The sequence below is a fragment of the Sprattus sprattus genome (assembly GCF_963457725.1).
Source record: "Sprattus sprattus genome assembly, chromosome: 5".
Taxonomy (NCBI): domain Eukaryota; kingdom Metazoa; phylum Chordata; class Actinopteri; order Clupeiformes; family Clupeidae; genus Sprattus; species Sprattus sprattus.
Genome location: NC_137924.1, coordinates 12,408,030 through 12,424,969, shown reverse-complemented (window position 1 = coordinate 12,424,969; position 16,940 = coordinate 12,408,030). Strand labels below are relative to the sequence as shown.

General features: G+C 44.3%; 1 protein-coding gene across 2 annotated transcripts in view; it reads right to left on the bottom strand.

The window, feature by feature from the left end:
- The window catches only part of osbpl6 (oxysterol binding protein-like 6), a 36,462-nt gene extending 19,975 nt beyond the window's left edge, over positions 1-16,487 (bottom strand). For both annotated transcript variants that reach the window (XM_080839112.1, XM_080839113.1), the window contains exons 1-4: positions 16,320-16,487; positions 6,435-6,724; positions 601-723; positions 363-416 (exon numbers count right to left, since the gene is read on the bottom strand). In XM_080839112.1, coding sequence (XP_080695238.1) covers positions 363-416; positions 601-723; positions 6,435-6,587 — 330 coding nt within the window. In that variant the 5' untranslated portion in view covers positions 6,588-6,724; positions 16,320-16,487. The remainder of the gene's footprint in view (positions 1-362; positions 417-600; positions 724-6,434; positions 6,725-16,319) is intronic.
- Positions 16,488-16,940: the final 453 nt, after the last annotated feature.

Below are 16,940 nucleotides of genomic sequence, written 5' to 3'. Positions count from 1 at the left end.
TTAAATCAACTGTTCTTCCGGCTCAGCAAACATCAGCGAAACCTCCAGCCATCCATACACCCAGTCTACATCTGAGGAATCTACATTTTCACGCTGCGTTAATGGCTATCTGTCTACGGACCAGCGCTGGGGTGCATAAACAACGTCACACTGCATTATTACTGCAGATGAGGATGCGTTTGTGAGGCGTTTGCAGATTCCCTGCGTTTTTTCCTCAGCCGTGCCGAGCCAAAAGACAATGAGTGCTCTGACCCCTCGGCACATTTGTGCTGACTCATGGCGCCCGCGAGCCTGCCAGCGTGATGGTTAATGACAAGCGACTGCCTGTGCCCCTGGCCCTCTCTGGGAGAGCTATTACTTACATCGATGGGGGACTTGGAGTACTTCAGGATGCCATTGTCCAGAACAAAAAAGCGCTGCAAAAGAGATGAGAGATAGAGAGAGAGAGAGAGAGGGAGAGAGAGAGAGAGGGAGAGAGAGAGATAGAGAGAGAGAAAGAGAGATTAGAGCAGTTTCTGGTAAACACAATCAATTTTATTTGGAGATAAGAATTAATTTGCATTAGCACCAAGTCAAAATGTTTGTCTAAAGAGAGCTTACCTTGTGCCAGCCTTTTAGGGGCCATTTTCTCTTCTTCAGCATGAAGCCTTCATGCCTGTCAGGGCGCAGGACGTTTGTTTGCCCTATTTTTAGTCCTTCTATAATTTCCCAGCTATCGGCTTCCTAAAATGAGGGAAGACAATGACAGAGTTATTAAAATGACTTTATTTAGGAGTTTATTGCCTGCATTATAGCTTACAGAGAAATCAGAGAGTTCAGTGACAGGCTAAATCTGGCTCTACTGCAACTGCAACAATCTGCAATTTCAGTTCATGAGTTTCACAGTTATCTGCACAATTTCTGTCTCTTCTGCAGTTTATGATGGGGTGGGGTTGGGGGGGATTTGCAGGTTCAGAGAGTTCATGGTTGACGTCAACTTCCACCTTTTTCCAACAGTGAGGCATAAAGCCAGAGTGAAGCCAGTAACTGGTCAGAGCAGCTGACTCCTACTCCTGCTTGGCACTATGTGGAGAGTTGGACTGCTCCTAGAATTCCCTCAAGCTCCTTCACTGATGGACCAATGAGGGTGCATGTAGGCAGGGCAGGTCTCACGTGACTGGTTGAGGGGTTTGGGGGTGGAGTTAGTTTACAGTACAGTGGAGTACTCGCCCAAAGGATGGTGTTATGCAAGCCAAAAGCACTGGAGGAAACTGACACAATATACAACAATAACAAATCAGCCTTGCTGTTGTGGTCTAGGATTTCCATGGTAATGTCCTACAGTGTCAGTCACACCCAAGTCCTTAGTCGTTGTCCTTTTCCGGCTCATATTTTAATCAATAAGACATCCGTTTCTTTTCTAATCTCCCCTGTAAGATGCTCCGATGAAGGATGGAGAGAGAGGGGGTTGGAGCGTGGACAAATGAGACTCGGAATGCTGATGAGCCTGTGAGAGTCAGGAAGCAGCTCGGCAGAGGACCACTGACGCAGCTCTTTCCCTGGTGCTTACACAACCCTGAGAGACACAGCTGGAGCCACGCTCACACCAACACACACTATGTCTCTCACACCATAACACACTACGTGTCTCACACCAACACACACTACGTCTCTCACATCAACACACACTACGTCTCTCAGACCAACACACACCACGTCTCTCAGACCAACACACACTACGTCTCTCACACCAACACACACTACGTCTCTCACACCATAACTCAGTACGTCTCTCTCTCATACCAACACACACTACGTCTCTCACACCAACACACACTACGTCTCTCACACCAACACACACTACGTCTCTTACATCAACACACACTACGCCTCTCACACCAACACACACTTTGTCTCTTACACCAACACACACTACGCCTCTCACACCAACACACACTACGTCTCTCACACCAGCACACACTACGTCTCTTACACCAACACACACTACGTCTCTTACACCAACACACACTACGTCTCTCACACCTCTGCTGCAGAGCTATTAGTCAGCCAAGTTTCAAACACAGTATGTTACAAATACACCTATCCGATAGTTCACTATTTCAAAATATACCATATAACCATATACTATATATACTACTGAGACTACTGAATAGCAATCAATTGATCAGTAAATAGGTCTAAATATCAGCAGACATTTTATGACCCGTCACAAACCTGAAAAATCGTTTCCCTATCACCCACTCGTTGTGATGCCACACTGCCTTCAAGATAAAATGCACCTTAGCGAGACAGTATTTTTATGACCGATGAAGGCAAGTGAATACACCAAGATTTATATCTCCCATGATAATGGAATGGTTCCACAGCATATCTGGCTGTACAGCTTTCAAATAATGCTCATCAGACAATAAAAACAACTGCAAGGCGCATTTGTGCAACTTGGTAAAGCAATACTGGGTGGGTCATGGAGAGTAATTCAGTCCACCGACTGTAAGAGAGATAAATCAATACACGCTATGACCGATGGCTCCCTCTGCAACTATTCATCTCCCGGCGTATCCTGTCATCACAATCATAGTCACCACAAGATAAGAATTGTTTCTTTTTGCGTGACAGCTTGAGCATCCCATGTGGGACCCATGCATCAGGAGCTGTCTATGGAACCTTCAGATGAGGTAACTAAACTGCAATCAATTTCAATGTTCTTACATCATTAATTTCCTTATTCAAGTCTTCAAAATCGTCATTTATTTGAAGCTGCCGATTTTTGAGGAGCTCCAACATCGATCGAAGGACCAGCAGATGTCTGACCAGAATGTAACGTGTTTGTTAACCCGTCAAGCACCTCTCCCCTCTCTGCTCATGCTAATGGAGAGATTTGCCCCATTGAAGCCCCTTGCTTGGTTGTCCAAACGGTTTTACCAAGGGCACCTGAACTGAAGCTCAGTAGCCTCTGTGTCTCCCCTAGCGTGGCTCACTCCCAGTGCAGTGCATTAGACCGCTGATATGGCAATACGTCAACATTACAGGTGTGGCCCTCGAGACCCGGGGAAAGGACAAATATTCCCCAGGGACCCTTTAGAGGAAATCACCCCCATAAATACCCATATAAAGCACAAGATCCAGGAGGCTCAGCGGTGGCTGGATCAGCAGTTTAGACAAACTGGCCACAGAAACACCGAGCGGCACAAGAGCAACAACAGCAGGACCAAGATGGCACAGGAGCTACCGAATGAACGAATGAAAAATTCACTCCCACAAAACTGTCTGGATACCTAGCTTCTCAGACTAGATGGGGCGATACAGGGCTGTGATTTAATATGATGAAGCCAGCCCTACTGGCCTGAAATGAGGTGCCACTCATTCCCATGAGGTGGCCACTGAGTGACTGCTCGAGGACACTTGCTCGTGGCGATCTAAAGCGAGAGAGCGCATAGTTGTGAAATGAAATATGAATGAGAGAATTGCAGCACTGACCGGCCTGGCGGAACACAGCATAGCCAAGAGGAGAGAGCCAGAGCTTATCCTCGCCACACTCGAGGCCATCCAAGCTTCCTGCTGTCAATAGCCCTGGACTGTGCTTGGCTTCTGGCATCGCAGATAAGACCCATTGTTAGCTAATAGCGCCAACTGCCCTCGATAAAACAGACACAAACACACACACACAATGTGGCCTGCCCACACAAAATTATGGTGACAGTCTCTTTTCTACATTTCAGCCTTCGACTGCTGCTGTAAAGATGCTCTCGGAGTGATGCCAGCGCAACATCCATCTCGCCTCGACACAGATCAGCACATGGGAGACAGAGCATGGAATATGTGCCGAGGGCCCCCAGTGTGGTGGCCCACTCTGCTGGAGCTCTGCTCTGACTCAGGATAAATCTCTGGAGCAGAAAAGGGCCGGGCAGCAGGAGAAACAGCAGAAAGCACCAAGGTGAATGAAGGTGAAAAACGTCCTCTTTCTCAGTGGATGACAAATTAGATCCGGTTAATATGAGTGAATGAAGGAGAGTTTATTTCACTTGACAAAAGTAGGTGGGACACCCATTTGTTACCATCTATCAGAATAGCACACAGACACACAAACGGCTTTTTGTGATGCCTTCCACATTTGTACAGAACCGGTGGTGAGGGAGACACGGCTTTCATCATCGTGATATCTCTGTCTCTGTCTCTGTCGTTTCTTTATTAGATGGGAGGTCATGACAGAGATAAAACAGAAATGTCTCACAGCGAAAACTCTGGAAGCCCAATTAGTGGAGTCACTGGTCTTTCATCTCAAATGCCTTCTAGTCCAGCCATCATCACACACAAACAAAAAAAATGGCCTTTTTCCAGCTGACTCCTTAATGATGATGGTGTGTAATTCTGGACTGGGTCTCTCTGGAGATGCTGCTTGGCCCTTTAGCATCCATGTGTTACACGGGTTTGCCTCCTTACTCCAACATTTACCTCAGGCCTGTAAACAGCCATAAAGTTAATGGCAATGAGAATGGCCCCCGTTTGCTTTCCTTTCTAGCGACCTCATGGTCTCTAATGAGGAGCCGTGGAGGCAGGGATGGCCTCTAATTGCACTGGGACTGGCTCCCGCAGCGCACGGCCACATCACTGCAAGGGAAAAACGACACGTATTGATCTGTGAGGGGGCTGGAGCCTGTTAAGGCTTCCCCCCACCATCAGCAGTCCAGTGTGGCATGCCTCTTCTCCTCTCCCCCAGCCTAGGAGCTATCCCCGTGGGAGGATGTAGCTCTTATACAGCAGCCCAAACATTAACACCGCATGCACCTACACACCCCAAAACGGCCATCTATTGAGCCAACAGGATGTATGTGGTTGACAAGGATATCATGTGTAGGGTCTGCAAGCATGCAGTCAGTGTTTCACACCCACTGGACTGTGTAGCGGAGAGTTCACGAGAAACTGTTTAATCTGTATTAAACAGACCATATGCCTGACCTGCCTCTAATCTCTGATCTCGGATCCAAAAAAGGGTTAAATCCTTCTCATCAAAACAGACAGCCCCCACTTCCACCCCCAGTGCATTAAGCCCTTCAGGCATTCCTGCTCCGCGAACAGAAATATCCCCATGGCTACAGCAATACAGCCCCCTCTTGAAGCATACCTCAGTGGAAACTGCAGTTTGTGGTGAGCAGTTAAGATTCTTTCAATCCCCTCATCAATTTTTCACATGTCTTCATCGGAAAAGCTGTGATGTCACAGTTTCCAGTCCAAGGCGGTTGGATTAAAATGTACTGATGTTCGGATCAATTTCCAGTCCGATACTGATTCTCGAAAACTTGAGAACAATTGGACTCTTACTCTTCTTCTAAATCCATGCCGTTTCAGGTGTATGCTGTTATTTACAAAATCATTCATTGCGGACCTTCCCTCATTCACATTTAATTATCTGTTGTACACTTCCACAATTCACTCAATTCAAATACACACTATTCTGATCTTTGTTTGTGAAACTGAAAAACTTTGTTTCTTTTTATTGGTGTGTCACTTATGGAAGATTTTCTTGTCTTTTTGAATTAAATTACAATTTCAATAACATTACACTTTGGGCTCAACTGAACAATTTTCATCTACTTAACCTTTCAGTAATCCTCCAAGAGGGTGTATTCACAGGCTTCACTCAAATGCCAGATTTCTCTGGGTTATCTGGAAGAGTCTGAAGCTAAACCACTAGCGTCCATAGACCATACTGTGCTATGGCATGCAACAGGCTTACCAGGGAGAGGGGTGTGGGGGTTGGGAGGGGAGTACAAACCTAGATCGGGTCAAGGTTGAGATTGGACACAAACCCAGGGTATACTGGATATAACCCATGAATAATGATTCATATTTCCAAATTGACGTGAAATCTCAACTGATGAGCGACTGAATCATACTGGGACCTTTTAAATGGAATCATCGTGGTCGTCAGTGCCGTTACCTAGCCCTGCAGCTCAACAGTGTGAGTTGCTCACAGCCTTCCCTTTCTATTTTACAAACATCTTAAAGCGGCTCAAGGTTAAAAATGGCATCAGAAACACTTCAGTTAAACCATCAAAACAAACCAGTCCCAAGGTACCGAAGTAATGTTGTTGTGATAAGAAAGAAAGCTATGTGAACCGTAATGGTTGGCTGCTGACGTCGGAGGAACAAGAAGGCGTTAAGCTACAGAGAAAAGCCTTTTCCCTTGGCCTGCTCCTTAGGGGGGGACCCCTCATGATTGCAGTGCTAGAAGTGACCTCCTTTGCTGGGAGGCACAGCGCTGGCTGCTATTTTCAGCTGTGCCGGCTCCCGCCAACCGTGCATCTCGAGGGAACCCGCCATATGAACAGAATCACTGTGGAACAGCACAGCAGCAGCACCACTATCACCACTACAACCCTCCAAGCCCCCACACTCTCGCTCTACCCTCACAAACTGCCACATTCTCCACTCACCTGCCGGCTGTCTCTCTGCGAAGAGGAGGAGGAAGAGGCGCTCTTGTGCGTGGGCGTGGAGGTCTTGTGGATGGGGGTGGCACACCTCTCCTCGGCGCTCATGGCGCGGGCCTGCTGACCCCGTGGTTGGTGGTGGTGGTGGTGGTAGGACATGGTTTCCAGCGGTAGGTTAACCTCCCTCAGCAGCTCCAGGCACAGGCGTGGCACTTGAAGAGCATTCTCCCCTCCCCCGCTGGCGTGAAAGACGCTGGTTCAGCAGGACAGGCCCACAGCGCGAGATTCCCCCTCACCTGCGTAACGGGAGAAAAAGAGGAGAAGCTCGCCTTTAATTCCTCCAGCTTCCATCACAGGGAAGATGCTCACTGCATCAGTGTAGGGAGTTGAACATTTCTAAGCTTGTCAACACGATGCAATCAGACAGCCCACAAAACACAGCCTGCAGCTACACTTTTATGTGAGGGCCAAAGCCAATTGACTTATGACATGTGACTTGTGTTGTGCATAATCATTGCTCATTTGAATGGGAATTTCTGAAAACTCCGCTCATGCCTTGTTCTCCTTTCATCAGCCTACACATTGTTGAACTCACTAAAGCCTTTAATTTAGCTCACAGTGTGAATGGTGGTGAGACAGAAACTCACATCAGCAATTCAACCAGAACTCACAGATGACTGCAGGCGATTTTTCACAGCCTCCATCCCATTTGACTCTAATGTCCCCACATAAAATCTTCCCCCCTACAAACAACTTGCAAGAAGATGCAATCATGTAGGTGCATAACCAAATCAAATCCCAAAATAAATGGCAACGAGGAGAAGAAGGAAAGAAGAGCCATCCCTTATGAGCGCACGTACAGGATCCATCTCTCTGCATCTCATTACCATTATGATTATGTGCGTAATGGGTTGGGAATGCCAAATCAATAGAGAGGAGACAGCATCTGTGCTGCGTCTGAGGTAGCTGCCACACTGGGCTGCAGATTTAAACACCACTTACATACAGCATGCTTGCTGTGCTAAACAGACTGCCTCTCACAAGGACCACGTTTATTTAATTGTTGCGTGTCACCATAATAAGCTGTAGAGGGCCAACGGGTCAATGAACACAGCGTCGTCGTCCTCGACCTCCTCCTCCTCTGCTGCAGCAGCAGCACTGTACACTGTCAGTCTCTCATGCCAACGTATTGATTAAATATTCTGTGAGCGGAGGTAGCGGGAGAGAGACACCCCGTCTGCTCAGGTTAATTGGACCCTGAGGAGCTCGGCTCAAGATCTTGCCTTCACACTCTACCTCCCCGGCAGGTGTCCAACGGGTGGACCTTTCCCTACTAAAGAGCACTGTAACCGAAGACATGATAGGGCTGACACGTAAGAAGCTCGCTGGCTAAAATTGATGAGCACCTTCCATATGTCACACACGGACCTTTGAGAACATGACTCAATGTGAAATGAGAAGTTGCGGGATCACATGACGCAAGCGATATGATAGCGGCTTCAGACACTCTAGAGTTGCATCACTGCGTGACGTACATTGCAAACAAGCAAACCGATCCCATGGGCATGCAGGCTAGGAGCAACTCGACTACTAGAGGGTCTACGTGGGACAAAGCCAGGCACAACACTTCACTACGGCCGTGGCCTGTACGGAGAAAAGCTGATTCAGGAGCAGACAGTATTTCAACAACAGGATACATCTGGGCAAGGCCTCTCCCGGCGTGAGTGTGCTCTGTGTGCACTCGTGAGCAAACCTAAACACAGCACTCTTCACTCCCCCCATCTATTATTCAAAACCACCCACCACAGTAGCCTGGATCTTAGCCAACACCCAGCTTCTACACTAAGGGAACAACTAGAGATAGGTACTCTGTTTGGCAAAAAAAAAGGCTAAGACTGGTTCAGTGTGTAATATGTAGAGTATATAGCCTAGGGTGGGTTGAGAAGCTTCTTTGATACCTCCTTTAATACTTTTAATACCTCTAATAGTCTAATTGTATGTTTAGCACTTCCCAGATGTTGAACTTCAGCTATAATACAGTGCCACAGCTCTTGACACAATGTTGTGAGGCTAAAATATGAGCCCTTATTAATGACCAAATGCTTTAGCATACAACACACAACATGCTTGTTCCTGGTTGTGAAGCCACAGCTTGCGGAAGGTTCATGTGGCAGGTTCCGCTTGTTGGAAGCCATCCTTGCCGGATTCAATTAGTCATTGATCTAATCTTTTAAGTCCTGTCACAGCACTTCTACCCCTCTGTGCCGTCTCCGAGATCCCCCCGACTTGTGATCAGATGCCCATTTTAGCATGGTGAACACAAGCAGCTACGTATGTCTATTCTATGACCAGGGAAGGCAACACAGCCCTGAGGTTCAAGCCATGCATGAAACTAGACTTATTTTGATGACCTTTTAGTGACTCCAGAGCTGTAATTCTTGCCTTTTTTGTCTAATCAGAATAAGTTCCTTACTGAGAAAGATCACACTAATAATAAACGATAAAGAGGAAGTGTAATCCAAGTGTAACACCACAGAAAAGCACAGTTAAGAGACGCCTATATCCGTTAGTCATATGCTTCACCGCCAACTTATAAGAACACTTTGGGTAATGCTGGACTATGGACACTACTGTCTTCAAAAGAACAAGACTGCTGGACATTCCAGAAGTGCTTCAAGACGTGCTGGATGTTAATTCTCCTTTTAAGAAGGAGCCATTGTCAAAAATCCTGAGTAGAACATTGTTCATCAGTAGACTTGGTGACATTGAGGGTTCCCTGTGGATGCATAGGACAATGGCTCGTCTGTCTTGAAGTGCCATTACAGGCTGATAGGACAGTGATAAATTCTCAACTGGCAAAGTATAAAACATGGCAGTCCAGTTACGTGCTTTGAGCCATGTTAGCATTGCGTGCCAACTTCTATCGGACATTCTCTTTTCAAAGAGCAGAGCACACACAAAAATCATGGGCATCATCTTCATGGAAGCTTCACAATTTGTTTATTTAGCCCGACTGTGTTGAATTATTAAAAAGAATGATCTGTCCCCATGATAGTTATTAGAATGCAAAGACAGGTAGAATTAAAAACACCTAAAAAACATCTGAAAGAAAACATCTGAAAACAACAGACTGCTAAATAACACTAAAAAAAGGCCGCAACGCAACAATATAAGGATCAAGAAATAACCTACAAAAGACGGTTGCAGTGCAGCAGGTCAGGAGCTAAATAAACAAGAGTATTTTGCATGTGAAAGAGGTGAGGGCAGTCTTCACTAAAGCCAGCCCTGAGACGGGAGAGCTGGGAGTGGAAACCCTGTCAGATAAAGCCCATGGCATGCTCAGCTGTCACCTACGCTGCTGGGATAAAGATAAAGGTGTTTTCAACAGAAGCTGCTTCAAGACAAATCCAAACGAAATCCCATTTCTGCATTTAAAAAAGTGATTGTTAAATCCTCTTAAACGAGACATGGTAGATTAGCAGACTAAAGTCGAGGAAAGAACACCCATGCAAAATAGCGACGAAAGAACATCTTGTTATTTATACTTGACATCTGCATGTCTGTCAAAACAGGCATGTGTCAAGATCTAAGGTCTTGGCTCTAAAGTATGTATCCCCAGTGACGAATAATCAATCAACAATAAACAAATATCAATAATCATTTCCAAAACATTTCTCACAAATGGTTAACGGTAACCCTTCCTCCATGAACAATGGCATGAAGTGTTGGGTAATAGGCCATCAATCATGGCAGTTCATTCTGATAATGGGTACTGTCAACAACAGCCTGCTCTGCTATTCCATGCAGAAGGCCACAGAGTGTGACAGGGAGGGGAGGCTGAATGCACTGAGAAAGACAGGAAACAGAGGCGCGATGTCGTCTTTGATCACCTCAGCAAGCCAGTGGAATGCCAGCTGGGAGACAAGGTAGACTACGGGATCTTTAACACATATAATGAAGAAGCCTCGACTGGCATCACAGTTGAGCAGCATCTGTTACAGTAATGGAGCTCAAACAGTGAAATTGATCCCATTGTCTTTTGTCTGGGTGCAACAACGGGGTCGAGGCCTTTGCATGGGCCCTGGTTTTACATTCCTTACACTATCTGGCCAGACTGATAAGGACATGGAAAAGTGTGAAACGCAATCAGTGGGGCCATTTCTCAGGCTAGGGTCACCGCCAGTTGAATAAAACCCAGGCGCTCACAACCATCTAACCTGTCCCAGTCCCGTCACATCTGGACAGACATAAAACGAAGACAGAAGTGTCCTCCGTCTTGGCAAGGCAACAAACACATCTCACAAAGAGCTGACAGCATGGCCATAAAACAGAATTTGGCTCTCTTAATTAGGGCAGAAAAACAGACGGTTTTGAGTGCCCCCGGTACCAGATGATGCACTACGACAGAGTTGTCCCACACACACACACACACAGTCTCAGCAAAAGACCTGTTAGTGACTCACTGATGTTCATACTACCATTTCTTAACCCACATTGGGAATCACACTGGATGCAATGCGAGAGACAGGAAAAAATCTTCCTCACAGTTCAAAATGTAGCTTAGGAGAGAATGTTTCATCACAAGAACTCCTGTGTGGGCCACAGACCGCTTTGTGTTCACAAAAATTGTGCGCAAGGGGAAACAAAAAGTGATAAGACGGCCCGAGGGCTGCCGTCTGTCAGCTCAAGCCTATCAGGGTGACAACCTCTTCTGTCTCTGGCACAGTGGAACAGTTGAGAGGGAAAGACCAGTGCAGTCCCGACTCCCAACTATATGATTCATGTCTTGCTTTCCAAAGCCTTTTCTTATTTCATTTTAGAGTTGTGTGCAACAAAACAGTGTTTTATTCAGTGCTGTTTTCCATACAATGTTTGACAACTGTCTTAATAAGACATATAACTAAGCCTTAGCCTTAATAAGTCAGCAGTCAATGACTTGCTAATAAGGGCTTACGTATACTCCAAAACGTCTGCATTCGCGCAATGTGGATGCATACGCTTGCATTTGTGTCTCTAAGTGCACAAGCTCAATCACTTAAATAATAATATCCCTACACCGTGTGAATCTACAGCAAGGTCTATAGTATCTAAAGTATAACTCTATAGTTTTCTCCGCACCTTCATGACCATTTCTCTATATCGCTCTCTCCTATCTAAATGGTGATAGCTACCTACTTTAAAATAGCATTGCTGTAATCAATGACTCACGGAAGCATGAGATAAACAAAACTCTCATTTTATCAGCAGGTTTTATCCCCAGGGAGCAATCATACTAATGAAAATATGCATCTGTACCAATGGTGAACCAATGATCTGGCCGTTAGACAGTCAGGGCCGATGTTTTGATTATCTGTCATTGGTATATTTGTATCTATATTCCCAATACATTTCTTTTAAAGCAACGCATGTATTATCCCAATGCATCTCCTCTGTCAGAAGAAAATGCTACTGGTATGGCTAACATTCTTTCCACAATATCACCTCATTGGCCGAGACAGACAACCTGACCTTGTAAATCAAACGTTTCCTCAGACACACGGATGGAAGGTAATTATCCAGTAAAAGAGCCGCTGTGCTTAAACTACACCATTCACCTAATTGCACTAGGCTAATTGGACCTTGTTGACTCAGTTAAAGTAGCCTGCTAGCCTAGCTAAAAAACAACATTGGAATATAAAAGAAATAAGGACTTGTATGAAAGACTAATTGGTGCACGTATGCTATAGGTTGCAACAGTTTGACACTGCACATTTAACAAATAGTAATGTATATTTATTCTTTCAAATGGAACATTCAAAGAAATGTACCCTAAAGCAGAATCCTTCGGAAGTACAGCCATCATTTCAGCAACAGATACGAAATGAAACATCAGCTGGCTTGCAGTTGTATTGTATGTCAGAAAAACTGAAATTTCCTGTTTACGCCTTTGATGTTTCTTCATTTGGCCTCATCATCATCATGGAAGTTTAGTAAAAAAAAATATTGCAGCACACAGTTTGCACTTCACAGTTTTTTTACTAACTTTATCAAAGTTATTCCATACGTGTACATGAGCTGTCCATTTGTCACATCCATAACGTATGAGTCAATGTGATTCTAGAAGCTCCCTGCAGCTTAAAAAAAAAATCTTGGACACACAGGCTAGTTTTGAGGTTTGATGTTTCATACTTCATGATGAAGATGCAGCCTAAATTATCTATCAATTCACTTTATTTCTTACAAAGTTATTGCCATTATTCGTCTAATAATTGAATGCTTTTGAAATAGCATTACGTATTTTGCAGAGCCAAAACAAGATAACCATAGAGAAATTTAGCCACGACATATATAAAATATTAGCCCCCTTTTAGTAGGCCCTGTCTCTCTCGTAAACTCGTAAATCTCATTTGCACACACACTGCAGCTCAAATGTGACCTTCACAGATGATCTGTAATACCAAATATGGTTTGTATTATATGAAAACACTTCAATTTTTGAATCTGCTTTTTGTTTCAAACCTGCTTTAGATTCAAAGAAGAGATTAGCAAGTGCAGTGCATTCGCGGAATGAATGTTCTCAGAGCATACTTCTTTTCGAGGAAAAGCATTCAAGTATTGGCCTAAAATATTGGTTATCGTCCTCTTTTTGTCGCAGATAATCCTTTTTTCAGTCGATCCCCAATAAAACTGTATGCGTTCATCCACAGTAAACGTGTCCGGATGGATGGACACTACATTTTGGTGCTGTCCAGACCATCCTGGTGACGACATTTGCATCATTTGCACTGTGCATGGAGCCAAGTAATAGGAAGTATACTGAAGACTTTAGTCTATGAGCCCAACAGTACCTGCAATACAATACATATAGGTCCAACCTGTTTATAAATAAATACATATCTGTGTTAGTGGCAATTAAATAATCATCTGTCTCAAACACTGACTGGGAAATGGACGTTGCTTGTTTGTGTTTGCATCATGAGTAAGGGTGTAGGGGTGTTTTGGATGTGCTTTCTGCTGTGGCAGACTAGGCTGAAGAGGCCACATCTGTGTAATTAGCTTGGCCTCATGGAAAAAACAAACACACCCACCCCCACACACACACACATTTGTCGTGACAACTGAAATGGGCATTTCCCAGAGCTCAGCACAATGTTTACTGGCAGTGTAACACCCTGCAGAGTATAACTCGCAAGGTTTTTCCCCATCCTCCACCGTCCCTGGGCTCTGACTCTCAAATGCTCCCCAGGTCTTTTCATGTGTGGGTGATTTTATATGCTGCCACACTGCAGTATTACTCTATCATTATATGTGAACCTTACTGTAGTATCCCTTTACTGTCAATCACAAAATACCTGAGAGAGTCTTTTAGTATGAATTACAGACACAAAATGAAGGAAGTTTTCTGCCACGGGAGTGCAGACTTAGTACTTGAGACCTGGCCTGGTTTACATTTGAATATGTAAATCCTTGTCAGCAAGGGTGATGCTTGCTTATGATTAAAAGAATCTAATTGGATCTTCTGCGCAACCATCCAGGTCTTGAGTTGTCCAAGCACATTAAATTGAACACAGGAGACACCACAGCCAGTTTGCAGATAAACAAAGATGCATTCGGAGGTAACTGAGGAAATAACACTAATGATGTGACAGAAGGTGGGTATGAAGACAGGGATGGAGATTAAGGATGCCAACTAGAATTATTCTCATATTTAGCCAACACTGCCAGCACTCACCATAACAGCTGGAAGAGCCTTGTGAGAGTAGGGACATTGAATTGAACATTTTGCCGTATTACAAGCCAAGCAATATGATTGTACAATACAGTTCATTCGGACTGTGGTCATGCATGGTTAAATATAGTTTCCTACAAATTATATTAGCTCATGCAAATTTGGTCATAGGGATCCATGGTGAATAGATTGACTGTGTGCACTCAAATGTGATTTCAGGGGAGTGTTTCAGTTGTACTAGCCAACAGCACTATTTCACAATAAGAGTAACCCATAGCAACAGTTTTCCCAAAGTGCTTGGTAGCAAATGTTGGTAGTAATTTATACTTCTTAAATGACATCTTAACACCTATAGAGGTTAAATGATACCCCTTGAGAAATTTGATCTGTCTGCTCCGTACTGGTGTAACAGCTATTATTAGAGGCCATGGTATCTACACAACAAAGGCGGTTACCTTATCAGTAGGAACACTGCCCTGCGAATCCAAATGGACTGACTAGGTGATGAGCTCATACAGTCAAACATATTTAACAGATGCTACAAAGCTCCTAGCATTGCAAAATGATCAAACCAAAATATTTTGGCCCATCAGGTCTTTGTTATTAAGTAGTTATGAAGGTCTTTCAACCTAGTTCGATCAGTTCTGTGTATTTGTCAAAAGTACACTGTATTCCGTGAGGCTAAAAACTAAAATGCAAATGCCGATTGTTGAGATGATTGCTGTGATATTCAGAGAAAGTACATCAGACAAGCAGTTGCACCTTCTTCCAGGAAAAAAAACACAGCAAATATCTAGCCTTAACTAAATAGAGGAGGAATATACTACACGTTACAACAAATACCACCACCCCATTCCTGCCAAAGGAGCCCTTGACTGGCTTTATGGCTTAGTCTTCTACCAGTTGTGATTACTTCAGTCTGTTGCATAATTAAAAGAAATGGCAGTCCTTAGATCACTTTATCCAGAAGGAACACTTTACTTGGATTTCAACCTGTGGGGATGATTTCATTTACGCATTCAAAAGGTAACTTAATAGCCTAATTAAGTAAGGGATTAAGTAAGTGATAGTCTACTTGGTTAGGCTACATGTGCAGTGACAGCTTCAGTGCCACATGTTAAGAGACACATGTGGCATTTAACTGATTCATCAATGTATTTACTTCACTGACGGTGAACAGTGTGGTTCAAGGCCAACATGGTGGAAATTATTGTTCTGAGCTAAATGTTCAATCCATCTATTAATGAATCCTTATTTAATGAGATGGCAGTCGCCAGCTGCAAAACAAGTTCATCTTCGTCCAGTGCCTGCTCAATTGACAGGACATAGGCTATATCATATCAGGCTGGGGTCTCCTTGTTTTTGAGATACCCTAGCTGAATGGATCATTTAAAATACGATCAGCATGAAATTACTTTATCAATTCAGGGAAGCTTACTGAAAAACAGTCTTATGCTGGGTTTTTGTCAGCTTGGTTGGCAAAGCTATTTGAATGACCTTTAACGACTTGCCAAAGCATCTTACCCATTGGACACTGTGCCCTGTTACTGCGTGATTGCCTGACTGATGCGAAGTTTCCCCCCCAAAGTCCAAGGCCTACTGCTGGCCTTTGGAGAACAGTTCATTGCTCATCTTTCAGGTCTTTAGTCCTCTGAAGTGAGAGCCCACTGTGGCCGTATGCGTCAGCTTATGATGAGGGAGTAGGCCTGAGTGAATGCCCTCTATGAAGCAACATCCTAAATCAGAGGTTATGACAGGTAGCCCAAGTTGACCAACAACTGCATAGCTCCCACTACAGCCGATATATTTCCCCTTCAGTCAGGTAACCAGGCGCAGGTCACTGAACACTGTCTTCACCGTTATGAGTATTTACATTACCTCATCGCAAGCTGTGTCACGCGAAGGACTGAAGCAAATCTCCAGTAATCAGTGCATGTAGCCTAACGTACCTTGCATCGTCTGAAGGGACACAGAGTTTTTTTGGGTTTCGTTTTTCGCCCAAGGGGTGACATGAAAAATCACCATGATGTTATTCAAAAACAGAAATCGACGTATGGCTAATGTCGCAGACATTGAGCTGTATGCATATTATACACCATCACTCAAGCATTCCACTAAATTTGCAAAAATATCATTGGTAATGTTGATGCGTTCTACAATGAGCATCACGGCGTAACGCTTACCAACGGTTTGCTGGATTGACCATGTCTTGCCTCTTCTTGGCGCAGGAAACCGATGATCTTGACTTGCCAATTAATAAGTCGTTTTCTCCTATTAGAATATAGCAGTTTTGCCTCGACAGTCCTTGTCGAAAAACATTGTTGCCCACAAGAATACAGTTAGGTCCTTAGAAAAACAGCATAAAGTCGGAAAAGTGCTGGGTATGGCTGAATTTGAACGCAGGTAGACGGATGCTTGGCGACGCTCCTCCCTGCAGCAAGGATGACTTCAGGAGCGAAATAAAACCTGGAGTGGATCACGACGCGGGAATGGGCTTATAGTGTAAAGCAAAACAAGGAACTGGAGCGCAGGCACGACGTGTGTTAGCCAAGTTTTTTTTTCTTCTTCATATATAAGTCTTTCATTTAAAACATAAAAAATGTCATTTTGAAGGCAAGTTAAATAGGCAATTTTTCTCCATATTGAGCATTTTATGTAGAATGCAATTCAGTTTTCGTTCTGGACTCTGCTTTCTCTGCTGCACATTTGTTCACTTTCATGTTCAGATATGTTTTAAGAAATTAAGGACACATCAAATGTACAATCATTACCCAATGGATTGCACATGCATTTTGGGGAACGTT